We start from the raw sequence: 26,933 nt of genomic DNA, 5'->3' as shown, positions 1-26,933 counted from the left end.
AAAGAGTTGATGAAGAGTGCCTATTTGCAGGCTATTTACAGCTCCAGTTGCTGCTGGATGGGCTTCACATGTTCTTTTTTTTTTTCTTTTAATCCACCAACAGAATGCTAGGGAAACATCCAAACAGTCTTTGATCTTGGGAAGAACCTCTTTCTGTGAAGCAGGGATGTAACATCTATGCAGAGCCTTGGATCCGGATTTGAATTTTTCTCTAGTCTGGATGTGGATCCCAGGCATGCTGCCTGGAATACTTTCTGAAGTAGATTATATCTTTTAATCCAAGTGTTGGGACATTTGGAGTGCCATGAGTCATTTGGAACAGATTGTCTCCAATCACAGTAACACTTGCATATATATTACTTATCAGTGCCTTGATTGTCAGAACAAGCTGCTAGTAGCTCAAGGAAACAAGAGGTGCAAAACAAAAGCAGTGTGTTGATTCCTCCTGATTTTACTAAGAAGGGTACCTGTTCATTAGAAAAAGAGCTCTGAATAAGCCTGTTGAACAGTGTGTAGAGGTGGTGCCTCATGAGCCTCATGCCCAGGACAGTAATGAACACTGATGGGCTGGGTAATTTTGCAATAACTTCAGTGAAGGAGTTGCTTTTTTAATCTGTTCACCTTGTTATCTACCACAGTGAGCTGGTTTAAATTATTAACTTTCATAGTTTTTATGCAATTGGGGGGGAGGGCAGGGTGTTACTAGGTGTCCAGTTGAAATTATGAAGAATTGAAAAGCTCAGCTGTCCAAAGCACCTGGCCTGCAGTGTGCTCAAGCCCAGTTGAACACTTCCCAGTGATACCTTCACACACATCCACCCAAAAGCAGCTGAGCACGTGCCAGCTCAGGAGTGTTGCAGCACAAGCTGAACGTTCTGCAGCTGTGGATGTGTCCTGCACCAGGGAGCAGAGCCACTCCTCCTGGGCTGCTGGCATTCTCCAGTCTGAAGGAGGGAGCAACCCACAGCAAACTAGAGAGGAAAAGCGTATGAAAGCAGATGAGCAGGAAGGATTACAATGAGGAGTCTGCTGAAAGTGGTACAGTGTGAGGAAAGAGATATGAAAGGAGGGGGGAGCCTGAGACTGGGGGTTGGTTGCCAGTACTGAGTGCTGAACACAGGTTTTTGGAACCAGTTTTAGTCATCTTCATAATGCAATACCAGGGAGCAGTGCAGTATCACCCAAGGGCCTCGTGTCAGATCCTGAACTGCGCTGCCACCATGGCTGTGCTCACCACAGCCACACTCAAGAACCCACCAGAAGCAAAACCTGCTGTGCTGGAGGGCACGGTGACCTCCTGAGAGCTCCTGGGGCTGCTGCTCTCCTGTGGTGGGCAGGACCCCCAGGATGGCCTGCTGTGTACCACAGCTCTTGATCCAGAAAAAGAATGTCCATGTATGAAAAGCCAGCACGGGTGCCAAACAGAGATCCTGGCTTGCTGTAGAACCAGGGTGAATGAGTCAGTACTCTGCTTGGGATAATTAATCCTGATAAAAAGCAGATGTATTTTTAATGCTTGCAAAAACTTGAGCTTCTATATCTGCTTGATAACTGCACCCATTCATTCATAACTTGTCTCCACTATGGTGCTGCATATTCTTGGTCTCTGCTGAACTGCACAGTCTCTCACTGGATTTGCTGCTTTGGCTGGACCGTTTTGAAATATGAGGCTGACTAGATGAAATTCTTACCCAGACTTACACCGAGTAGAATTTTTTTCCAGTTCTATTTCAGAAGTCAAGTGGAATGTTGCAATGCCTAAGCCCTCTAAAGACTGCCTAATTTCATCCTGTAGAGACAAGTCATACTTCAAAATCCTACATCTTGCTTTTCAGGCTTCAGTTTAACAAGGCTGACTTTGGGCTAAGCAGGTGTAGTCCAGCTTTTTCCAGTGGGAGCTTCTGGGCTTTCCCCACGCAGTTCGCTTTACTTTGTCTGCCTTCCTCCTTCCTTGTCTCTGTCCTGTACACCTTGCTGACCTGCATGGAGAAGAACTTTCTTAGTGAACAAGTGTTCAGGAATCTACAGCCTATAATAAAGGCAGGCAAAGATTCCATTCATTTACTTACACATTCATTTACACATATGTAGATAATAGGATCCTTTCAATCAGAAAGCCCTGTGTGGCTGTGAAGGCTTTCATCCTCATTTTGCAAATAGAGAAACTGAGGCAGAGACATTAAATTACTTGCTCAGGAGCTTAAGGAGTTGGCAGCAGTCAGAGAAAAAGCCAACTTAGTTTGACCAGAAGTCCCTGCTTTAATTTTTAAACATCACTGCTGTCCAGGAAAACAGAGAAGAAAGAACAATAAAGATTATTTACATATGACAGAGCTAAACATTACCTCCTCTCCTTGCCATCCTTAATGACTAGCTGCCTTGTCATGGGTTCCAGTGAGGAATAGATGGTTACTCTGAAGCTTTGCACAAATTTGTATTTTGAACACGAGAAAGTTGTTTAACCTTATCCAGTACATTTTCTTCTGTAAAAAAAGGGGGATAACAATTTCAAATAAACATCAAATATTTCCAAATTCCTTCCTTCCTTACTGTCATTTCACAGCATTTCAGAAGGATGTGCCACAATGTACTTAGCACGTGAAAGACACTGAGGGAATCAAGAGGACAAATACTTTCACCCTACTGTGCTTGATTTACTTCTTATATTTTCAGCCACTAAAAGCAAACTAAGAGTGATTAGCAATCCTTTTTGCATTTTGTTTAACTCCTTTGGTTAACTTCAGCCACATTGAAGCAGGTAAGACACTTGCTATGAACTAATTCACCTAGGGAGATTCTCAGTTTCCTGCAGCTTCATGAAGCTGCTTTCTCCTAGGCGTTGTACTTTGGTTCATCTGACATGACTCTCATGATTGTTAACTCTCTTTTTCCAGCTTCTGGCCATCCTCACTGCTTTTTCTGTCACCTAGAGCTTGGCTCTGACCGGGAAGTGCCTTCCAGTTTTGTCCGCTATGTAGATGTGGAATTTGACATGCCCACCACTTCTGCGTCCAAAGCCACTGTTCGGTCCATCTCTGTCGAGGACAAGACGGATGTGAGGAAGTGGGTCAACTATTCAGCACACTACAGTTACAAGGTAAAACTGAGCAGTGCTAATGACCATGGTTACTTTGCGTGCTTCATTGTCTTGAAAAGTATGGGCAGACAAAGAAAATACCGTGGACAATAGAGGTGGGAATTTGGCTTATGCCAGGCTGTGTGCAGTAGCTACCCATGTGCAGCTATTGATTCATGGCAAATAAGCAGTAGATTATCTCAGCAAAGATGGAACTGCTTGCAGTTGCCTGTGGAAGAGTGTGCACACAGCCAGCTCCTGGAGATCAGCTGATATGGAGAACAGTGTGAACAGGAGTTCTGCTGCTCTTCCCTAGTGGGAGTGCTACCGTGGGAGTCCTACTGCAGACAAAAGAATCACAATATTCCTCTGCTTAAATACTTCTTTCTTCTGCCTGCCCTAAGGAGAGGAGCAGATAGGAAAGTGCACTATGTATGTACCTGCCAAAATATCTCAGTAATTGTGCATGTTAGCTGAATACTCGGCAGAGAATTTGGCATCCTACCTTGCCTTCTTTGAGAGCAATAATAAAGAGATTCTGAAAAGATTCTCATGGCAAATATTTTTACTGGTAATTGTAATTATATTTTTAGTAGTTTCTTAAGTTCCCTGGAGATGGTATTTGATCTTCCTAAGTATCCCTTTTAAAAATTAAAACATTGGATTATTCCCGAGTTTTTGGAGATGTGGAAATTTAGAACCCAAACATAGATTCCCTTGGCCCTGTCCCAATCCAAATTGGTATCTGTAGACCAAAGCACCTCTGAGCCTGAGGACAGCAGGGAGTGTGCTGAGATTTGGGGTAGTGTTAAGCACTGGTAAAAGAAGCAGGCAGTTGGATTTGATGATCCTTATGGGTCCCTTGAAACTCAAGATCATTTTAAAAATCTTTTTGCTTTATACATCAGTCTTCTCAGAATTTATAATTAAGGCTGATTTTCTGCTGTCACATATTGAAGCCACCTATTGTCTGCAGATTTGGTTCTGAGCTTGTATTCAGAGTACAACTGGGAATGGTAATGAATATAAAGTCATGTGAGTTCTCTGCATGACATTATCTCTTCTGGAAATTATTTCATGACACTGCTGATTTGTAGAACTGCTTAGATTAGACTGAAAATCCTTATAGTAAATGAATTCCAATTTTCCCTGACTCTCAGCCTATTTTTCCTTGCAACCCTCTCAGGTCACCAAGAGTTTCTTTGCCTGAACACAAGAACTGCCCCTGAGGAAGATTTGTGAATCTTTTGTTTTCCTTTCTCATTACAAATTTTCTTCCTCTTTTTCTTCTCTCAGGTCGAAATAGAGCAGAAAAGAAGCTTGAATGAGGATCTGAAGGGAGAAAGTACTGCAGATGTCAATGAATGTGCTACACAGTAAAGGAAGATCAGTCTGGCAGTGCCAGGAGGGGTGGTCAAATTAACAGACCTGGAAGAAAGGACTTGCAGGGGTTGGGTATTTTTCTTTTAAAAAATTAGGGACTACTACTTTTTAAACAATGCTCTGAAAAGTATAATTTTTTCTCCTTCTGATGATCCATACTTTGAGAAGAATGTGGTCAGGGTTTGTTTGGAGGGGATCCACGGGCTTTTGCTGGAACAAGTACAGTTGTACAGTCAAGCCTGCCTTTTCACCATTTGGGTTCTGCACTTAAGTATGGTCTGGCAACCATCTCAGCCTCATCAGAAAACAGCCTTTATCTCACAATCTTGCCCTCCCACATTAAGCATTTTGTTTCAATGCCTTTTGGTTTGGCCTTTGACTGAATTGCTTCCTTCTGAACTGCCAAATAAAATTCAGGGAGGATCAAGTGAAAAATTATATAAAATCTCCTTTCTGAAATGGTCCACAGAGTGAAAACCCTGAGCATCATTCTGAAGAATCAGCACACTCTGCATCTTAACAAGAGAATGGTCTCTGTGTTGAAGTAGATGAACTACAGACAGGACAGCTGATCACAGAGCTGTCCCTCTCTTCAGCCCTTCCTGTCTCATCCCTTGAGTGACACGTCACTGTGCACGTTTTCACGGGGTTTGCACCAGTTACAAGAAAGCCTCTGCAATTTCTTAAAATTTTTACTTTGTAGTCTGAGCCGTTCTGGTATCTTGACTGAACATGGTCGTGGCTGCTAGTAATAGGGAATGTGTGTTACAATAGTGGAGATACCAGGGGGACTTTGCTAAGATTAGATCATTCCTGCCTAGAAAGATATTTAAGGGAAAAACATGGGGGTTTAGTTTTGGGTTTGGGGGTTTTTTGTATGGTTTCTTGGATGGGTAAAATGGGTGGTTATTGAAAATGTCAGAAAACAATTACTTTAACAGAAAATGTTGTTCGTTTTCCTGAAAATCCTTGGAAGTCTGTCCAGCACAATATACTTTTCATGTTCTATCTTGAACCTACAGTATAAGTAACTTGTATCTTTATAATACTCCCATTAACTGGGCCCCAAAATCTCTTTCCAAAAATTGACAAGCTTCTATCATGGAGATTTTTTATCCCCACTTACCTGGAAGTAATAGCAAGTCTTAAAACCTCTTTCTAAATAAAAATGCAGAAGATATAAATCACTCATTCACACACATTTCCAGAGAAAGCAGTGTTAAAAGTACCCATTTTTAGTTGTTTCTATGGCTTGTGTAATATTTTGTCTCGTAATGTTAAATGTAAAGTAAGTAATTTATTAAATCATTTATATTTTGAAAGGCTACTACTGACTATAAAATACACATTTGGAAAACGTTGGCAATGTAATTTAAAATCATAATGAATTAAAATGAAAGCTTTTTTATAAACTTATTTCATTTTACATTTAATATAAAAAAATAATACACTCTTGATATACCAATTTCACTGTGACTCCTATAAAAATTACTACATTGTTAAATCCCAAATAAATAATGAAATTTATTTCATCGAGTCTGAAACTGGTAGTGGTAGAATTTAAAATAAATTGTAGGGAACTTTTAAATGCCTTTTTTATATGCACCTACATTTCAAGACTGCATCACCCTAGTGACACACACTTAGGTGCACCACTGTAAATATGTAAAGTCTTAATCCTTCTAGGACTTACTGACAAGCCTGTAATACTCCACTGCAGATAGCCCTTCTGGGCCCAGGTGCTCCTTGGAGCACACCAGTTAATATTAAGCATTTGCAACATCTCTCTGTAAATGGTAGAATGCTATGAATTTTCATTAAGAATTTTGAGATCAGTGGATGAAAATTTCTGATATTATTAATGAGAACTTTTATATGTTGTGAAGTATCTGGGAGCACAGGGCTGAATTTGTGACTGATTCTCAGCTCTGGCACAGGCTGGCTGTGATGAGTTTCATGGCAACTCCTCTACAAAATTCACTCCTGTTCAAAGGCAGTCAAAGAATTTCTGAGTGGTTTTCCTGCTTTTCACTGCTGTTCCTAATGTACAGTTTCTGAAATCTCACTATCAAGAAATAAAAAAAAACCAAGCTGAAGCAGTGCTGAGGTGTCACTGAGGAAATGTGAGAATGTTTTGTGAAAGAAATTAATATTTTTCTACTCTGACCTGCAGGCTCAGTGTCTGATTTTTTTGCCTATTGCCCCTCAGCTCATGGAAACACAAATAAGTAAGACAAGTTAGTAAAGTTATGTTGTACACCTTAAGAGGGGAGAAAATAAAAGGAAAATAATTTTGCATCACTGTTGAATTGTTAAACTATTCAGCCTCTATCATACTTGTGCCACAGAATATTCTATGTTCCAGTAACTGAAAGATAAAAATACTGGACCTTTATGGATTTACTTAATTTCTGTACCACTTCATCGCTGTTTTTGCTTTTTTTTAAATTCAGAATCAATTAATGAAAAAACTGACTCTCATCTTTCCTGTGTAGTTGTACACAGAAGTGTTTCTTCCAGTCATCATGAATTTATGCAGGCAAAACTGGTTAAGTGTTCTGGTTTATGTGAAAGCTATTTTAATCCATTCTTATCTCTGGAGAGATTTTTAGATGTACCTGCCGCTGAATTTTCAAGAATTAAGGATGAATACCCCAGCCAGAATCTCAAAAGATCTTATTTCCTAAAGACTGGAGTAAGAAGTTTGATTTTTCAAGAGTGCTAATAACCAAAATCTTTAAGAAGTCTATTGTTGGTGTCACCAGGTATCTCAACTGAATTAGTTTTTCAGTCCAGCACCATTACAAGCATTGAGAATTTGAACACTTGGATCCTAAGTGCCCTTACTGAGGTCTCCACTGGTTTTTATTGATTAAAATAAAATAGTGCAAATTTTTCAGTGTTACACACTGTCATTTATGTACTTTATGTACATATACTCTTCACCCATGTGAGTATAGTAGTAATTTGAACAGATTGTTGATTGGAGTGAAGGGAAAAGATCTAAGAAGTTTGTGAGTTTGAAAGTAGCAGAAATTATTTAGATACAAGCAGTGCCTGAAGTGGGGATTTTTTTTTTTTTTTTTTAATCATGCAGAAAAATATATCTGATTAGTTTCAGATTACTGCTTCTTTTGAGAAAGATGCAGTCACTGTCCTTTGGTATATTTGAAAGCTTTGTAGTACTCAAACACTCCATGCAGGAAATGTGCCTTCAAGGTAAGCATACGTTTACTCCCTGAAGTGATTCCCACTTTCAGTCCTCTTTCTATTTCTCATTACTGTTTTAATATTTGTACTGTGGTAAGACTTGAGGTATTGTATGGAATTTTGCCTAGAAACATGAAGTGTCTTTGATCACAAGGGGTGAAGATGAACAGTATCTCCAGGCAGCTGAGGTTATTTTAGTTAATGTCTCTTGTATTTATTAACTATGGACACTCTGCTAGAAAAGGAAAATGGGTGAATTCATCTGAGAAATACTAAAACTGACTGATGTTATTTTTGTTCTTTTATTTAGATTTAAATTTAGTCATCCTATGAAGGAGTCAGATATAGCAGTATCATTATAAACACTGCAGAAATAATCTTACTTCTCTGGTGGCTGGCTGGCTGACAGTTACTTGATAGGATGTCCAACACCTGTCCACATTATTTAGTAGCTGCCAAAACTCCCTCCTGAACAGTCACCTCCCAGGATAGACAGCAATTGCATGCGAAAGAGCATGAAAGCAAGTGGAAAAGGTGTGGTTCAGCCTGGAGGTGCTTGCTCTTTTGCTTGCATAAAATCCTCAGTCATTTCCTTGGCCCTTCAGTGTACTAATCAAGTCCTTGATAGGTCACCTTTGTTCCAGCTGGTGAAAAATTTCCTTCAGTGACTCTCAGCAGCTCATGTGTTAATCTCTAGAACTGACCAGCACAATAATTTACAGCATACAGAGATCACTTAACAGATTAAGTACTTACCCTCTTCTGCCACTAAAGTTAAATCCACATCATGACATGCCTAAGATACAAAATTTTGTGTGATAACATGCACAGCTCTTCCTAATGTTCCTGTTTTGCTCAGTCAGCCAGCCACCCCTCACACATTCAGCCATCCATCCTCCCATCCGTCCTACCCTCCTCCCATCTCTCTCTTTCATACTTGCAATTTATTCTTTGCACTATTGACATTGATTGGTTTAATTATTATTTTGTAATACGTTCCTACCTTATTTTGTAAAATAAGTCTGTACACTGGCTAACTTTGTAGAAGTGGTTTATTTTTTTTCTTTATATCAGTTGAAACGGGATGTCATGTTTTTGTTTAAACTACATGAAAATTTAAATAAATGTTAAGATGAAACAGCATATCCACATTTTTGCTGTGAAATTGAAGTTGTACATGCTGTATATTCTGATAAATCAGAGGTCTTGAATTCAGAAGAGGAAAAGGAATATTTTGAATGGCATAAAGGACAACATAAATTAGAAGTTAAGGGACTACATACAGAAAAGAGATAACTTCATTTGATCAGGCAGCTTGAACAACAGACTTCAAGGGAAATGGAGCCTGAGCCACGTAACAGTTTTGAAGTAGTACTAACATAATATGGAAGATGGTCCAGCATTTGGAAACAAAGTAATTGACGACTGAAGCCTCTGCTCAGTGGTCTCTTCTTTGACCACTAAAACCAGGAGTACATGGAAGAGTGATATCTTCCTGTGAGCAGAACGTGTTTGCAAAGCAAGTGTCTGGTCTAAAGTATGTGGAGTCCTCTGCTATGATTCTCTGAGTTCTTCCAAAGTTCAGTAAGCCATGTGTCATTTCATACATCTTTCCACTTCTCTCAGTCACTGAGACCCACTTCAGTTTGTTGTTTTTCTCAAAAAGCATTCCTTGTATCACACTGAAGAGCTGGGCCAAATAAAATCAGATACTCCTCATAACTGCTGGTCAGAGTATTGCTCTGAGCTCAGTACAACTGACAGTAAGTCAACCATTTTACAGTATCAGCAAATGGAAGTACGCAAGGTACGATGCCTCATATTCGTTATTTAAGAGTAAATCAAGTCAGCCAGAAGAAACAAGGAAAGTTAAGATTCAGTGGCTGTTAGTATTAAGAGTTTTTTACTACAGTTCAGATACTCGGTGACTTTTGGAAATGAACATATAAAATTGGGAGGGTAGGATTTTATTAACCCTGATAGCTTGCTAATATGCATAATGTTTTTAAAAAGAAAGATTTAGAGAAAAAAAAAAAAACAAAACCAGAAATTTTAAAACAAAGGAGCTCAGAGTTCCTTGGCAACAGTGTAGTCCTTAGAATTAAGTCAAAATAACACCCTACAAGAGATGGGGAGGTCAGAGTGCCAGTGCAGTGTGTACCCAAACAAAAGACATCACTAAAGGGAGATAGCACAATTTGGAGAGGAAAAAAACACAGTTTTCTTTCAGTACTCTTAGTTGCCATGATTGCCCACCCTGACTAGTCCAGATATGTTGTAAATTTTTAAGACAAAAAGTGCTGAAGGTCAGCTGGAGATGAAGCAAAAGATGGAGGAGCAGCCCACTGTTCCAGTTTAGGTGCAGGTGTGGGTCACAGCAGATGTGTCTGAAACATGAAGTGCACCAGTCCCAGAAAAAACTCTTGTTCTCTTGGTCAGTATCAGAAGCCTATCAGCAACTGCTATATATAAAAAAGTAATTGGAATAGTATTTTATACACTAGCTATGAAAGGTGTCTTTCTCAACTCTGAGCAATGGGACAGCAAAGCCTAACGGACAGGGGTGACTGTAGTACTGCCTTCAGTAGCACTGGGGTAAATCAACAAGGGGCAGACACATGCTGGGGTTCAGGAGGTCTGGCCGGACTGGTCCTTCCCTGGTTGGGGGCCTCCTGCAGCCTCCCAGTTTTTACTACTCCAGGGGCTGTAGATAAACTGGGAGCAGTCAGCTCAGCCTAAAGATCTTTTGAAGGAAAAGGTTGAATACAGGGTGAATACAGCTGAAAGTAACTTCTTAAATTGGGACCCTCTTTTGTAAAGGTTTTCCTGATGCAGGACTGAAAAGGAGAGCTCAACTCCTCTGTGGAAGCAAACTCTGCAGAGTAGCAGAGTTCTGACTTCAGGTCAACCAAAACAAAAGCAAAACTGCAGTTTTCAACTGAGATTAAGAGTTCAACTACTATGGCTTCCCCTGTGCCCATCTCCCTTTTATCCAAACCTTGCTTCTCACTGCAGCAGTCAGCAGGTTTGGTTGATATTTTTTCCCACACTCTTACAGGTACCCTTTGCTGTGGCTCTCAGGAAGTGACGGTGCTAGGGGAACACCCAGGGGAGTGCTGGTGGCAAAATGGGATATGTTGAAGTTACAATCTCAGCAGAGAAAAATGTGTGCTAATACCTCACAAATTCCTGTGACAAGTCAGGAACTATGCAAAAAAATTAGACTTGGGGAGTCCCAGTCTACAAATACTGATGTTAGGAACAAAGGAACAAATGCTGTAAAAATTAATATGAATATTATGTAAGACTGGAAGGCTTTTGAACAAATAGATTTGGATCTGAACCATATTGTCAAAATCGGCTCTCAAATTCTTCAGGGCCAGCAGACACAGCATGATGAAATTGTGAGTTGACTGACATTTCTGCTTGGTTAGTTGGGGTCTGTGGCATGGGTCTTACCTGGAGAAGTGAACCACAGACTGGAACAGCAAGGCACTCAGCTGTGTGCTCACACTCGTGGGCTCTCAGAAGTGAAGGGACTGTTGCTCTCTAGTGGTCACGGCCAGGTTCTTGCCTGGACTACTGACCTGCTGCACCAAGCAGCCTCAAGGAATTACAAATCTCACTGGTTTTCAGGACTATGAACTCCATGCAGAATTTGGCCCGTTGTAAATCAGCTGGATCTCAAAACTGGGTATAAGAGCTGACTACCTCAGCTGATTCCATGTTTAGCTGAGAAAAGAACAACAGACAAATTAATTTTTCAGTGATGTTGACTAGCCTTTTCACCCAAATATCCTCACCTATCTGCACAGTCATGCACATACTCAGTTTAAATTTACATTCATAAAGCATTTCAAATACCTCCAAAAAATGCTGTAATAGGATAATGTTTAACCATTTTTTTGTAAAAAACCAAAAGCATTTATGTGTGTTGTATAGGCATGCAAGGACATGTACAATTATGCATTGATGGAAAGAACAAGTCAACAAAAAGTCTGACGTTTTTATTTTCTGGACACTCTTTAAAGAGACAGCCACTCCCCACCACCCCGAGGTAAGCTGCTGTGGCTCAGTCCAAGTCCAGACAGCCAAGTCCACTAATCCTGTCTCATCCACCCCCATGCAGCTGCTACCTCATTCTGGAATTATATAATTCCCAGAAGCTCTCATAAATTTGCATGAAAGATGTCTGCAAACACCAACTGTTCCTGTATGTGACCCAAACTACCACAGTTCTATACAGCCAAGTCCAGCTTGGGTTTTCAAGCAAGGTACTCCCCTACTCTCCCTCTCTTGAGGTTCCAACCCACTGCTATGCTTACAATAAGCATTGTGTACTATAAGGCTGTGCACTTGTCAGAACACTGCACTGCTGGGAAGTGAAGAGGTTTGGGATCCCTTCCTTCTCCTTGTTTGAGGCTACCTAGAGGGTGAGTACAGAGGTGGAGACAAAGACTGAAAAGAAGTATTGAAGACTGAGTATTGACCAGGTTTGTCAATCCTTTGCTGCAGTTTATGAAATTCTGTTGAGTATATTATGTCCTTGGAGCAGAAATTTGACACCAGACCTACCCTCTCCCTCCATCCAAACTGCTTTCTCTTTTGAGGTCACTGAATCTAGAAGGCCCGTTGCCCAGTGAAAGTACTTAATAGGATAAATCATAGCACTATTTGAGGCTAGTTCCTTATCTGTTTGCTGAGGTGCTATGGAAATGGAACTGTTTAAATACATCCTTACAATGTATTTGCTAAGAAGAAAATTGTTGTAAAAAGTATTCTTCCAGAAACAAAATCTTTCTGTATTAGAGCCTGGCACAAATACAACTATATTCTTTTGAATAATGGGGGCAGTCTTAGTTCCAATCAACAAAAAAGCACATGACAATCAATTTTAATCTCTCCTGAAGTAGTTTCTTACCTAAATTTTAGGTTTAGGAAAATTATTTATAAGTTATTAATTTTCAGCTTACATTAACCATTTAGTATTTACCATGCGTTGAGGCTATGTTTATGGGAGTTACAGCCAACAATTCTTGTTCTCAATGCAAGGGCTACTGCACAGCTTTAGCTCAAAGGGAAATTTGAAAGTGTATTTCTGGTTTGTTTTTTGCTAGGGTTACTATACCACCATAGGAGTTCTGCCTCCCTCTTGTGGCTACCTCTTTTACTTCCAGCTTGGAAAAGAAACATTCACAGAGCAGCCATGATCAGAGATCCTTATAGTTGCCTGTCTGATATAAGTCTGCCCCTTAAGTTTAGTAGAAAAAGCCCCATTATGTCTGGATTCTCCTATACAAAAAGAAAAAAAAAAAAAAAAAGCTTTTAAAAAACATTGTCTAAGAGAGAGATTCTTTTTCACATTCATGTGGAAACAACTGAACATTTTTGATAAAATCAGTGGTAATCCAGGCTGGTTACGTTTTGTAATTGAGTCTGAATGTTTGGATTCAAGCCAGCCACATGTAGGAGCTCCACCTAGGAGCTACTAAGGTATACTTCAGGGGATATGATATTTTCAAGTCATCCAAAACCCATGGCCTAAGTATTTTAGGATATCGCTTTGTTTTTTCCTCCATTTAAATATCACATAGTCCGTTTAAAACATTAGGAAATCAAGCTATCTGAAGAGTTAAATAAAGGACTGTACCTCTAAGATGATAGGAAAACCAAGACAACGTTAAGTGGCTGCCTTGGAATGGCAGAGCCCCAGCTGAATGCAGATCTAATGTCCTTCCATTGCTTCCCCAACCCAGAACATCTCCCTTCAAAGTCCTTAGCAGACTTACAGCATCTGCAGGCTGACAGACCTTGAGTGTGCCTGCTCTATGCCCTTCATTCTTTTGGAATTTACACTGATATCAATATAGCACTTTGTAGCCTGACACACCATTCAGAAAGAGAATTTTATCTTGAAAGCCATAGCTAGAAAGTGGGCAGGAGGGACATGAACATTTGCAGAAGTCTACAGTAATGGAAGGAGAATAAGCTGCACAGTTCAAACACTACTGCTGGTCATCTTGCTTTGTCAGGTCTAAAACAAAGTGTCTCTCTAGCTCTACAACACTTGGTTGCATCCTCCAGCTTCACCCCCAACTTTATCTGGCTTTGGCAGCCGGGCAAGGGACTTGCTTTGACCACTCATATATTTACATAACTGTTCAGGTGATGTGGATAGAGACCTTATCACTTCGGCCTTGAAGGTACTCTCATTTGCTCCAGATTAGATGATACCCATCAGCACATCCTTGACAGCTGGCCAGAGAAAGCATTCACAGCAGCTGAGCCCAGCTGAGCTCAAAGTAGACACTACCAGGGGCTGGCTGCAATGACCTTGGGAAAATCATCCCTTGTGCCTACAGACCTCATCCAATAAAGGCAGCATTGCATCCTCACCCTGTAACTTGAAAACTGAGTCTGCATCTGAACAGATGGGTCAGAGCATGGGGCAGTCTCTCCAGAAAAAACCCAGCTGTCTGAAAACTCTATAAACTGGAAGTTTTCTTTTCTGCTCAGCAGGTGTTCTGCTCATACCATAAAATAGTGCAAGTATTGCAGATGTGATGGGATGCCTCACTAGAAATATTTTCTTTCAACAGAGACGCAGCCACACTGACCACTAATCTGCCCAGAGTCTCAGTGGGAGAAATGAGATGGCTGATGTCAGTAGCCCTATTGCAAATCTAGCAAGACCTGTGGTGGAAGATGATGCTTAAGATGGAAGAATTCCCTCTCGTCCAAAGAAGCAAGGCAGGGAGTAGGAAGCAGCTAAGGGAAAATTTGAGCTCCAGTCTGTAAGTGCAGCTTCCTATTTTTTAACATGTTGGCATCTGTCAAAATCTTGGTATGCCAAAGATTCCCAGGTTATATATCAATTACCATGAAGACTGGAGCAGAGAGGAGCTCTAGAAATGGGTCACAGATTAGGAATGACAATAAATGCCTAGGGTCCTAAAGCTCCACTACAGGATGAACTGGGCTGGCTCATTCCTTCTGTTTTCCTTTCTCTTAAAGCCAGGTACTCCAGCTGCCCAGCAGTTCTCACAACTAATGCAGCTTTGCAGTTAGATAATTTGCCTCAGAATGAGAACTCCACTTTAACTACTCATAAGCCACGGGTTGGTTCCAGCTGAGTTTATGTTCACTGTTCCTTGCTGGGAAGACTAAATTCAGCCAAAACTGAACTGGAGTTGTTTTCTGCAAATTTCACCCAGTCCTGTGAAAACCAACCCTAGAACTCATTAAAAAAAAAAAAAATCTGTTTGTCTGTCTGATACTTCTCATGGTGGGTCCCAGAGAAGACATGGGATCAGCTATGAACAGGCTGCAAAGTGTAGGGCACACCTATGGTTTTTCCATGAAAGCTGTAGACTCCTTGCCCTTAAATCAGCTCTAGGAAATTCTCAGCAACCCAGAAGGTGGTGTGGATTGCAAGGCCACTCACCTGGGCACAAAGGAACAGAAGTATTAAGTGGGTGACAGTGAGCATCTGAAGTGGAACAAACCTGTCTCTCACAAAAGCATTTTTAGCAGACGTGTGAACATGTGGCTGAAGGAAAAACCACAGAGTAAAATCCATCATAGCACATCTCTGCTTGGTAGCAGCAGCCTGTGTGCTGTCTCCCACTCTGCCGGCTGCGCCAGGGAAGCTGAGGCTACACAAACACACACACTCCCGAAGGAATCACAGAGTTATCACTCCCACAGAGCAGCACCATGCCATAGTTACACACTGCATATCTGCATTCTGCTGTACCCCAGGTGAATCACTCTTAGGTCACCACATGGAGCCTGAGGCACATAAGGCTTCCAAAGGCACACTCTGTAGGTCACTCTGCAAATTTTTCTCTATGGATATTTCATCCTCTGATGCTTCTATATACCAGGAATTACTTTGCTAAAGTTAATTCAGTTCTGCTGTGGACCTTTGCACATCATCACTGCTGGATGGAATATATGGCAGTAATCAGTAAAAACATTTATCAGCATGCTATGTACAGCTCTGCTTTGGATCAGTAAAGTAGGACATTGTGTATGAGAAGAATAATTGATATTTTAAGTCTAGCTTTTTTTTTTATCTGACTTCTTTGTTATTTAGTTTCACGATCAGAGCCAGCAATATTTTGGCTGTTGCTGAAACATCATCAGAGCTGAGTAGCCGTGATTCATAACAGTTACAGTCTGAGTGAATAGTGCTACTACTTTAAAAGCACTTCAGCAAGGTACTAATGCAGAATGTGGAACCCAGAGGCACTTCTTTACCTCACACCCTTTCAGAGAAGCTCTCACCTTCAGAATTTTAGGGACTTTTTTTAGCTATTTAAGCATTGGTACTCTGTATTCAAACCATGAATCATTCAGTTTATGGAGACTTCAGCGTTATGTCAAGCATGCACACATGTGAAAAATGAAGGGGTGGTCTATGCTCTAAGACCAGTAATCTTCCTGCTACAAGCATGAGAGTTTGATTACAGCGAACGGGGTATGCATTTTAGTAATGGCCAATTCTTCTTCGATAAAAGGAAGCCTGGCGACTTTTCTACATGACAAAGCATTTGGCAACACTGTTGTTTTGAAGCATTTCCTCCTTTAGTCACTTATTTCTTCTCCTGTCAGCTCTTTCAGTTGCATTAACACGTCTTTTGTAGGGCTGCCCTATGAACCAGATCAGGAAACTGATCCAGGTTAAAAATTAGCCAACGCAAGAGGGGAAAAAAAAAAAATCACAGCAAGGAACTGGCAAAAGCAGGGTATGGTGGCACAGAGACAGAATGAGCACATAGTGGTACGGGAAGGAAGTACAAATGCCTGAAATTCTCATAATCACTGAATACTTGGGGGTCACAAGAAAACGGAGTCAGTGTCTCAATTAAGTTTTGCCTTTACAAATTCAGTGTAGTTTTGTCAACCAGAAACATGAAAAAAACCCACAATCTCTGTTCTACAAAATCCACGACGGCAAAAACCTCTGCTAACGTGCAAAATAAATGCAGCATATGGCAAGACCTGGAAAAGACCTATTTGTTTCCTCCAGCTATAGCTGATCATTTACTAGAAACAGCTGTTCTAAAGACCACGGTGCACAGGTGTGAAATGATTCCTCGAGGAAAGTCAATTTCCTAAGCAGAGAAGGCACGAGTGGTCCTAGAAAAGGAATTTTCAAAATCTGACATGGAGTTTGGGTATAAGTCAGATAGGGAAGTATGATTCTGCTAGAAGAGAAACCCTGGCATTGACAGGAGAGGGTTGAGCAGTTGTTAGTAGCAGCTTTAGATTAAAATCTCTGGTCCACTGGCTTTTATGGTGCTGTTCTTCAGTCTTTGAAGAGGTGAGAGATGTGTTGAAAACAGATGGGAGCAGAAGGAGCTACAGTAATGAATAGTACCTGGTCACCTGCTCATGTAAGTCTTCTGTGAAAGTTGCATCTTAGAGGTTTTGCTTGGGGCAGGGAAGATTGCTTTCTTACGTTGGTCTGACTGGATAAACTAAGCACATAATTTTATTGTCCAGTTTAGACATGCCCAAATAAGAAAAGGGTATATATAAGTTGTTATCAAAAAATTATATGTACTCTGCCAGTAAACAGACCATATTAACAAAAAAAATATTTGTATTTCCTACTTTGCTTCAGTAAGTACTTGGTAAGAGCAGAGCAGGAGTGAAACTCTACAAAACTAATATTGAAATAAAAGCTTAATGTGTAACTCAGAGGCACTCCTTTAACTCACACCCTTTCAGAGAAGCTCTAACATTCAGAATTTTAGGGACTTTTTTCAGCTTCCTTGAAGGCCTTGCCTGCTCTAGCACATCAAAGATGAGACTTCACTGAAACGTTGTCTGCCCTCATGATGCAAAATACATTGCTGTAGGATGTGAAACTTTAGCTCTCCGTGGGCTGTGAGGAGGGCTGTGGAATTGTACATATACTAGACCCTTAAAACTGGTGTTAGTGTGCTTTGGTCAAGTATATTGCTGTGCTTCAAATTCTAGACATGAGAGTAATCCAACTAGAAAAATAGAGGTGCCTTGCAATAAGGGTGATGTGAGCTGTTTCATTCCATTTCTGCCTTGCTAAAAAAACCTTTTTGGAAAACCTGTTGCTGCAGGCAAGAGGGACATGTTTATTGGTTTTGGCTTCCATCTACTAGATCATGGTGAGCAGGCTGTTAGGAGAATGTCAATATATATATTTTATACCATCTAATTATGGAATTTTTATTCAATATCTGAACACTGTCTGAAGGTCATATAATGTAAGTTTTGTTATGTGTCAACCTCCCTTCTGACTCTTGAGGGCTTGTTGCACCCAGAAAAGCTTCATTTTGATGTGTCTGCTTTTAACTTCTGCCTGTGCCAAACATTTTGGATTGTGGCTTGGGCCACGTATTTTTGTTTTTAGCTCTTTATGGACACTTAAAAACCCCAAAGAAACAAAAACAACAAAAAAACCAACCCCTCACAAACAAAAAAAAAAAATTCTCAAATTTCATTTAAAGCTACATTCTCTCTTTGGTAAAGTGAATGGAAGCAGTAAGAGAGGAGAAAATCATCTCACAATGTGTGAACATAACTTCAAGAAGCATTTTCCCTCATGAACAATTTTTAGACCTTAGTTCTGTGTATGTTCCTGTTTTATCCTTTAACACATGCTATTGCAATTTGAAGTTTAAATGTGTATCTCATTCTCCTGGAAACATGTCATTTCAGAGATTGGGTGAGAAGGTTTTCTTTTTGACTAATAATACTAGTGTGTTGCCAAAGCCTTCTGAAAAGTGTTCAATGGCTTAGGTTGTTTTTAAGGTAAGAGTGTAATAAAGATACTGGGTGAAAATTTTATGTTGTCTTCATGCCTGAATCAGGAGACTTCACCAGAACAAGAGCAGATTGGTAATGTGCACAAGACAATGATGACAACTCTGGAAGGCATGCTGATGGTGAGCATCATTCTGTAATATAGTTGAGACCAATTTTTGTTTTCCTTGTTTGACTACCCCCCTCAGAGGGAAGGGGAACTAGTAGACATAATCACAACTCATCAACAAAACAAGTTTTGTTTTGTTTCAAGAACCAGGAAATTAAAAACCATTCTTGTCAGCAACACCTCATACTAAGTACTCTATTCTTCACTGTATGATCAGAAATTATTTCAATTATTTCAAAGAAAAATTAGTGTATGCTGATACTGCTCTGGTAGTGATTTCTCCAGGTATAGGAGATCAGGCATGGCCTACTCTTGGGGGCAGAAAAATATTTCCAGATTTTATTTTTTTTTACAATTTTCAGATGAACCACAAAAACCTCAATTAAAAAAAAAAAAAAACAACAACTAAACAACAGAGAAAAGTAGAAATTAAGATTGCAACTTACACTGAATGTGAACTTAGCAGCAAGATTTTGTGTTTCTTTCTTCCAGCTCAGTTGCTAGCTGATGGTTTTTGGTGGCAATCACAGGCACTTTGCATCTTTGACTTTCTAGATTCAAGTGTGTCCCATCCCTCCCCCATTAGCAAATACTTATACTTCAGTTATCCCTTTGCAAATGTCTTCTTGAAAGATATGCTGTGTAGAACAACCCATTACTACTTGCCAAGAACTTTAAAATGGAAGGGTGGTTAACCCAAAAAATCATAGTGGAAAAAATTTGTTTCTTCCTTCCCCACCCCCTGCAGTTTCCTTCACAAGTTCAAAAATCTCTGTTCTAAAATAAGTAATTCCATGATGAACTACAAAGAAGATGAGTTACAGATATCCCCCTATCCTAGACCCTTTGTATTAATTTAGCTACTGTTGCAGTGGTAAGTAATTTTCCCTGCTGAGGAGAAGCAAGGGATGCTTCTGAACAAGCCAGGAATCATTCAGGGTACTCAATGTAGACTGTGTGTCTCTGAGAGCAAAATGTTTGCTGTAAAAGATGGTTTGTCTTTGTCTCAAACATTTCATAGAGAAAGAAATATGATTGTGTCTAGGATTGAGTGTGAACATTTCTACATTATTTCCTTCTCTAACACATCAAGGATCAGCTTTTGATCTTGTGCACAAATTGGTTTTTGCCTACACTATCCCATATTCGGAATGATTTTTGCATGGAAGAAGAAAGTTTACCCAAATGTCATCATTGCTCTCGATGTAATGTCCATCTTCGCTATGGGGCTCAAGTCTAGCCAGCTCAACAGCTAAAACAGAAGTGTCTACCCGACAGTACAGCTGACATTATTGCTAAACCTGGTGAAGCCACCCTGAGTAGTCAGTGATAGAAACCTTAGGGAGAAAGATGACAGACAGGTAACACATGGTAACACACAAACTTAGGAAGAAGATTCATGCTTGCCCAGCAAACAAAGGAGAATGCTGGCAGATAAACACAGATAACTATAAAAGTAATGCTGTTATGTAGCTTATGCCTTCTGATGCTCCCCAGACTATCATTGCTCCTGCACTATACACAAGCATGTACGTTATTTCGGTCAAACAAAATGCTAAATGAAGTAGAATCCCCTAACATCCATACAGCAGGCAGCCAGGGTGAACAGAAGTGGCCAACTCGCTTGACTCCCCAAGCAGCAGCTGAATTGCTATGAATTAAATGGACCATTAGTCTTACTCAATGGGGCATTTCTCATGAGGGCTTGATTTTGTTCACAGCAATATTCTTCAGAGGCACTCAGGGGTTCACAGTGCTGTGCTACAACTCAGTGCCTGAGAAACTGTGAGAGGGCTGTGCACACAAGTCTTACCTTCTGGGAAGGCAGTCTGATGAAATATGGAAAGGAGCATGACACCAGTCTGAGGCAGTACTGCTGACATGCCCAAATGATAAATTTTTAAACTATTTAGTAAGCCACTCTGAAAAACTGGGAGGTGGTTCCAGGGTAGGAAACTGTAGCCATGCAATGTCTTGTTTTGAAGAGAAAAGGGGTATGAGTGGCAACCTGATTCTTCCCTGTTAACATGCCAGTCATTTTGGCAGTTTTGTTTCACTGTGAAGTACAAATTTTTTGCAAGAGATAACTATATTCCTATCAGAGGTATCAGAAGTCAAGTAACACCAGCATCTCAATCAATACCTGTAATTCATTCATCAGACCATGGATTACGGCTTCTGAGTGGGCAGATCCTCCTCAGTCCTGTTGGCTGTGCTATGCATGTGGAAAACTCCAGAGAAAGGTGAGGTTGGACAGGTGAGAATGGTAGAATTTCCAGCAATGTGCACAGTGAATACTGACTTAATTAGTGGACCCACTCTAAACCAACCAGTCATGTCCCTATACAATGTCTGCACTCCAGCAGAGAAGGTAGTGTGTGTTACTGGAGAAATGAAAGATTTTGAGGAACTGGAGAGGAAGGCCTCCTCTACTCACTATACCCACTAACAAACTCCTCCGCATCAAAAGATACCAGACAGGAGTTCCTGGACTTGTTACTAGGGCCAATTAGTAAAGAGGACTTCAGGCTGAAGGTTACATAACAAATATAGTTTACACCACCACAATTGTTGAAGAGACATAACCTGTTGCGGTGCGCTTTGTTTCAGTTTGTATATTCTTAGTTATGTACGTGATTTCCCGGTTATGTATGCCTTCCCCCTCTGGTTGGTTCTGCCCAAGTTCCCTTTTCCCGCCAGAATTTCTGTTACCCCCCCGGTTTCCCCAACTTGGTATTCCCCATTTTTGCTGTGTCATTCCCCTAACCCCTCCCCAGCTCCCTGTCCATCACTCAGCAGCCCCTCTCCCTCTTCCAGAAGGTTCCCTAAGGGTTGTCGAGTGATTGGTTCAGGGGCTGGAGCCCCTCCCTTTCCAGATACCCATTGGTTTCTATCCCTTGCCCATCTTACTCTGGCCACACCCCTCTGTTATCTCATTGGTCAGCTTGCTAGCCACGCCCCTTGTAATGCCCTTTAAAAATGCCCCTTGTAATGCCCTTGTAAAGTTTGATTAAAGGCTGCCCCATTAAAAATGCCCCTTGTAACACCCCTTGTAATGCCCTTGTAAAGTTTGTTTGCCTGGCTTCGTCTGGCTGGTCTGTCTGGGTTCGAGGTGTCATGCCTTTTGGAGTTAATAAACCTGGTTTGCACCCCTGGACGGAGTTTCTCTTTTCTCCGCCTCACCTCCGCTGCTTCTCGCCTGCTAACTCCAGCAAGGTGCCTGTTGGATCCTGCTGTGGTTCTGAGGAGTGCCCCCCTGCCGTGGCACGCTGTGTCGGAGCTAGCCGCCGGCAAGTCAACTCCCCCGAAGCGAAGTCGTGAGAACACACAGCGCAGCAATAACCTACTGTGCCTTGTGTACGCCATGTCAGAATTCAATATTATTTTTAATTTATGCTTGAGTGGACTTCACACAAGTGAGTTTTTGGTGGAGATCTAAGGGATGAGTAGAGTTCAGAAGTTGTGCCAAGGACTGAGTGAAGGTAGGAGTGGTCAATACTGATGGAACAAGACTCAGAGTTGAGAAGATTTTCCCATATTACATGGCTCTCATGGGTTACCATAGAGAAAGAGGGTAAAGAGGGAATGGAAGAAAAGACGATAAAGAGGGGGAAATGGAAGTTAAGCCAGCTGGTAAAGCTCTGACAACCTTTTGCACAGGTTGATCCTGTTGCCACAGACTCGATGAAGAACTGTTAAAAGCAGCAATGTTGCAGATCAGTAAGCACCTGTGGGCCTTGACAAGCCCCTGAGGAAGGACAGTGGTAAATTCTTAGGTTGTGCTCCTGCCTCTTCCCAGCCACCTGCAGCCCAGGTGGTGGCACGCTGCCTACAACAGTGGCACCTAGGCCTGGGCAGCCTTTAATCAACTGCTTGTGAGGGAAAGCACCAGCGCCCACGCTGCAGAGCAGGGCTCAGAACCCCTTCCTTGTGGGCCTAGAAGAGCCATTTCTGCCTTGTAGTGATTACTTGTGGTTTTTAATTGCCTTGGAGCAATCTCCTGGGGACTGAGGTGAGGCATGTTCATTTCTGCAGAGCCTGGCACAGTTGTGACCTGCAGCATGGACAGCAGGGCCTGAGCCACCTCCTCTGTGAGGGCTGCCAGCCCTTCTCCCAGCACTCTGCCCTGGCATAGCCACCGCAGCCCAGCCCTGGTCAGCAGCAGCTGAACACGACTCAGTGTGTGCCCTGGTGGCCAAGGCTGGTGGCATCTTGTCCTGTATCAGTAATAGTATGACCAGCAGGACCAGGGCATTTATTTTCTCCCTCTACTTGACACTGGTGAAGCTGCACCTTGAATTCTGGGTTTAGTTCTGGGCCTCTCACTTCAGTGACGACATGTTGAGCCTGGAGAAAAGGAGGCTCAGGTTTTTGCTCTCTCTACAACCACCTGAAAGAAGGTTGCAGCCAAGTGGGGATTGGCCTCCTCTGCCAGGCAACCAGTGACAGAACAGGAGGACAGGGGAGGTTGAGGCTGACCATCAGGGTGAATTTCTTCACATAAAAGGTGATTAGACATTGGAATGGGCCGCCCAGAGAGGCGGTGGAATCATGCGTGGAGGTGTTTCAGGACGTGACACTTAGTGCCCTGGCCTAGCTGGCACGGTGGTGCTCGGTCATTGGTTGGACTCCACGGTCCCACAGATCTTTTCCAAACTAAACGGTTCCGTTTCTCGGTCCCGCGCGCGACTACAGAACGCCCGGCCCCCGCAGCCGCCTGCCGCGCGCGCCTCGTGACATCACACGCCGGGAGAGACGGCGCTCCGGAGAGAGGCGGAGACACTTCCGCCTCGATAGGGCCCAGCGCGCCGCTTCGCGCAGCCACTTCCGCCTCGATAGGTGTCATGGCGGCGGGGGCGGGGCGCCCCACGTGACGCCTCCGGTCCCCGCGCGATCTCGCGGCAGCTCTCGCGGTGCCTCGCTCCCCCCCCCGCCCGCGTCCCCCGCTCGCCGGCCGCTCGCGCAGCGCTCGACTCGCGCTATATAAAGGGGCGAGGCGGCAGCGCGGCGGCTGCAGCCCCGGGGCCGCGAGCGAGCCCGGCACAGGCCGCGGGGCCGCCCGTCAGCCGGGGCGGAACGCGCGGGCGCTGGGGGGACGCAGCCGGGCAGGTTTATTGTTTTAGGGGCGACTCCCCCCCGCGGTTGGGGGCGTCCCGGGGGGCTCGGGACATGGCGAGCTCGACTAACACAAACCCCGTGGTAAGGACCGGGTCGGGGGGCGAGGGGGGCCCCGGGGGCAGCGCGGGCGGAGGTGGCCGGCGGGGCCCGCCGCCCCCCTCCCCCGCAGTCCCTTCCCTCCCGCCGCCCGCCTCGGGCGGTCCCGGCCCCCCGGCGGGCAGGGGCGGCGGGGGGCGCGGGGCAGCCTCGCCCCCGCGACGGCAGCCAACTTGTGGCTCCCGGCGGCGGGGAGAGAGGCGGCGGGAGCGGAGCGGTGGGGGCGCGGGGCGGCGGCCCGGGGACGGCCCCGCGGGGAGGCCGGGGGTCCGGCGGGGAAGGGAAGGAAGGGCCGTCGGGCGGGGGGCGCCGCCGCCGCCGGCGGGAGGCGCCCGGGGAAGGGGCGAGAGCTGGAGGAGCGCGGGCGCTAACGCCCGCCCCGAGACGAGGGGAAGGGGCGCCCGAGCCAGGTTTCGGTTTTGCGGTGTCGGGGAAGCCCGCCTGGGCTCTGCTGGAGCCATTTTATGTTGCTTTGTAAGAAGGAGACGATGGTTGAAAAGCACTTATCCCACTCCGGCCGGATCGGCTAAGCCGAGTGAAAGCCCTCAACTCTGGCGAGCGAGGCAGTATTTATTTTAAAAAGAGAGAACGAAAAAAAAAAAAGAAAAAAAGAAAAAAAATCCCCAAACCTCTCCCCCGTTCCCTTCTCGTGCTTTCTGCACCTTGGCGGGTGGCTCGCTGCTGCACTTGTACTCACAGAGGTTTGCAACAAGCAGTCACACAGACCTGCGCTGCCACCGAGCCCCCCCGGCCGCCGCTCCGCTCCCCGGCGCGCCCCCGGCCGCGACCCCCGCCCCGAAGCGCTGGAGGAGACAAACCCGGCGTCCCGGCGGCGGGCTCGGCCCCCTTGTTTGTGGCTCTCAGATCCATCATGGCTTCCCCCTGCCTTTCTGCCTCCCTGCTCCTTGTGTTCCTCCTCCCTGTGGCTGCCCTGTTTATATAGCGCTATTGCCGCTCTCTAATATAGACTCTGCTAGGATGGGAAGGTGCTTTCCAGCCCCACGTCACCGCCTCTCCATTTAAACACCACATCAGCCTTTAAATAGGGAGCGAGCCGCGGAGCGCGGGCTGGGAGGTGCATGCGTCCGCGGCGGAGGCTGGGAGACGGGTGGCTTGTCCCTCGGATCCCGAGCGGCCTTGCCTACCGGTTTCTCTTCCCTTCGCGCCGCCCGGCCCCGTCGCCACCGGGCTGCGGAGCGGTGGTGCTTTGCGGGTGCGAGGGTGTCTCCTAGCCCTTGTAAATGGGCTTTCTTTTGCTTCTACGCATTGCACAAAGGCAGTTTTCATCTGCTCCTGCATTTGAATCTGTTCTACCCTTTACCTTTTTTTAAATTATTTTTTTTAATTTATTTTGCTTGGTTGGTTTTGGGTTTTGCTGTGGGGTTTTTTGTTCGTTTAGGGTTTGGGGTTTTTTGTCCTTGGCGTACAGCTCGCACACGTTCCTGTGCTCCTGTAAAGTCTTCAAAGTAGCTTTTCTGCTGCGTGGGGAAAGGAGTGTTTAAACGGTTCTTACCCAGTGTATCAAGCAGGGTTGTGGTATTTATTTTATGGCGCATTGCCAATATCTGACTACAGCTGTCTCCCCAAAAGTGAAGTTGAATATTCAAGTTTTATGCTTGGGTCATGGGCTGCAGATGCTGCTCAATGATTTATGTGTGTTTCTGGTGCCTAAAGTGTACAAGTATTTTATTGCATTCCAGGCAGAGCAGTGGTTTTGGAATTTTTGCTACTTAGTTTCATTACAGTATTTGGTATACTACAAAATATACAAAAGATAATGCAAAGTGTCTTAGTTTTCTTTTCCTAATCTGAAACGTTAGAGACCTGCTTGTGAGTTAGGTTTATGCAATTGCAAGGAAACATCTTTGATTTGATATTTTGTCAGCTTTTGTGTCAGAAAACTTTAGGAAAGTAGGCAGCTGTTACACAGAGGGCAGTTACTCAGGAGGATGCCTATTGAATGTGTGTGATTTGAGTCTTAGTTGTCCTTCTGTTTATGAAGTTATTGATTTGTGCTTTTATTGTAAGAAAAGGTTTTATTTCTGTGTAGCAAATTAGAGGTTTTTCTCCTCTTTCTTGAGTGAGGTGGTACTGAATTGCAAAAAAAATACCTATGTTAAATAATCTCCAGAGGACTTGTAAATATTTTTGACTCAACAATTTACTAAGACTTCTTTTCTTTCACTGTAATTCTGTACTGGAAGTTCTTTTGAAAGGTGTCAATGTTTGGAATAGTAAAGGCCAAGCTTAAAATAAGTCTGCTTTAGATAGATGTGCTTTAGGTTAATTTTCAATTAAGTAGTAAAATTGTACCATTTTGTCAAGTTGGGTCTCATTCAGTAGCAAGAAATATATTACTTAGCCAAGAGTTGCCAAAGATGAGTAGGAACATTTTGCAATGCTGCAATCATGTGACTTTAGGAAGCTGGACTAGGAGCCTAATGTGTCAATGGCATCACATCAGCACCTGATGAAATCTGAATTGCTAGAAATCTGTTCTCTGTAGTAAAGGACAAATATTAGATGTTAACAGTTATATATAGTATAAGATTTTATGGGTGATAAAGGTAATTATATTTGTAAAAGTCCAGAACAACCTAAAAAAAGCTCAAATCTTAATGCTTATAATGTAGATTATATATGCTACTTTTTTAATGCACGTCTTTGATGTAATTGTGACTAGAAGTAGTTGCCTCTACAGTGTTCTCTGCTGGCTGCTTGTGGCCAGCTTACAGTGATAACTGCACAGCTGGGAGAAAGATTAGCAATGTTTCAGAGAGAGCTGCAGAAGCAACCAGGAGTGAACTGTTGTCACATGTACAAAGCATGCTGTGGGCTGTCTCTCCATACGTCTTGGTTACTGGAAACCCAAATTGCTGAAATCCCAAGTGTTGTGATAATAATTGCAGAGGATTGCAGTTTTTGTAGCCTTGAAGCGGAAGGAATGTAGGAAGTGTAAGCCCCCAAAGGCATGTGGCATTTCTTAAAATAGCTTGCTGGTAGCTCCTGGATTTGGAGTGTGTGTAGCAGTGTCACCCTACTCAAGAGTTTTCTTTTCAAGATGCACAGAGAAAGTAAAATATAATCATTCCCTTATGTTCCTGGAGGGGCAAATAGTAAGATTTCAGA

General features: G+C 43.1%; 2 protein-coding genes and 1 long non-coding RNA gene across 7 annotated transcripts in view; 2 read left to right on the top strand and 1 right to left on the bottom strand.

Moving 5' to 3' along the window:
• Positions 1–11,135, top strand: part of STON2 (stonin 2) — a 70,148-nt gene extending 59,013 nt beyond the window's left edge. For 3 of the 4 annotated variants that reach the window (XM_038139456.1, XM_038139458.1, XM_038139457.1), the window contains exons 6-7: positions 2,895–3,097; positions 4,373–11,135. In XM_038139456.1, the coding sequence (XP_037995384.1) occupies positions 2,895–3,097; positions 4,373–4,456 (287 nt within the window). In that variant the 3' untranslated portion in view covers positions 4,457–11,135. The remainder of the gene's footprint in view (positions 1–2,894; positions 3,098–4,372) is intronic. The other variant, XM_038139460.1, reaches the window with a different exon arrangement.
• On the bottom strand, positions 476–24,729 carry LOC119702042. The gene is made up of 3 exons (XR_005257235.1): positions 24,623–24,729; positions 11,129–11,401; positions 476–2,483 (listed from the first exon to the last, which is right to left on the bottom strand). It is a non-coding gene; the product is annotated as an uncharacterized LOC119702042 (long non-coding RNA).
• Positions 23,481–26,933, top strand: part of GTF2A1 (general transcription factor IIA subunit 1) — a 26,530-nt gene continuing 23,077 nt past the window's right edge. Inside the window, exon 1 of one of the 2 annotated variants that reach the window (XM_038139464.1) lies at positions 23,481–23,789. In XM_038139464.1, coding sequence (XP_037995392.1) covers positions 23,760–23,789 — 30 coding nt within the window. In that variant the 5' untranslated portion in view covers positions 23,481–23,759. Of the gene's footprint in view, positions 23,790–24,886; positions 25,018–26,933 lie in introns of those variants that run through there. The other variant, XM_038139465.1, reaches the window with a different exon arrangement.

This window comes from Motacilla alba, chromosome 5, assembly GCF_015832195.1.
Source record: "Motacilla alba alba isolate MOTALB_02 chromosome 5, Motacilla_alba_V1.0_pri, whole genome shotgun sequence".
Taxonomy (NCBI): Eukaryota; Metazoa; Chordata; class Aves; order Passeriformes; family Motacillidae; genus Motacilla; species Motacilla alba.
Note: the sequence above shows the minus strand (reverse complement) of the source record. Positions and strands in the feature narration are given on the sequence as shown.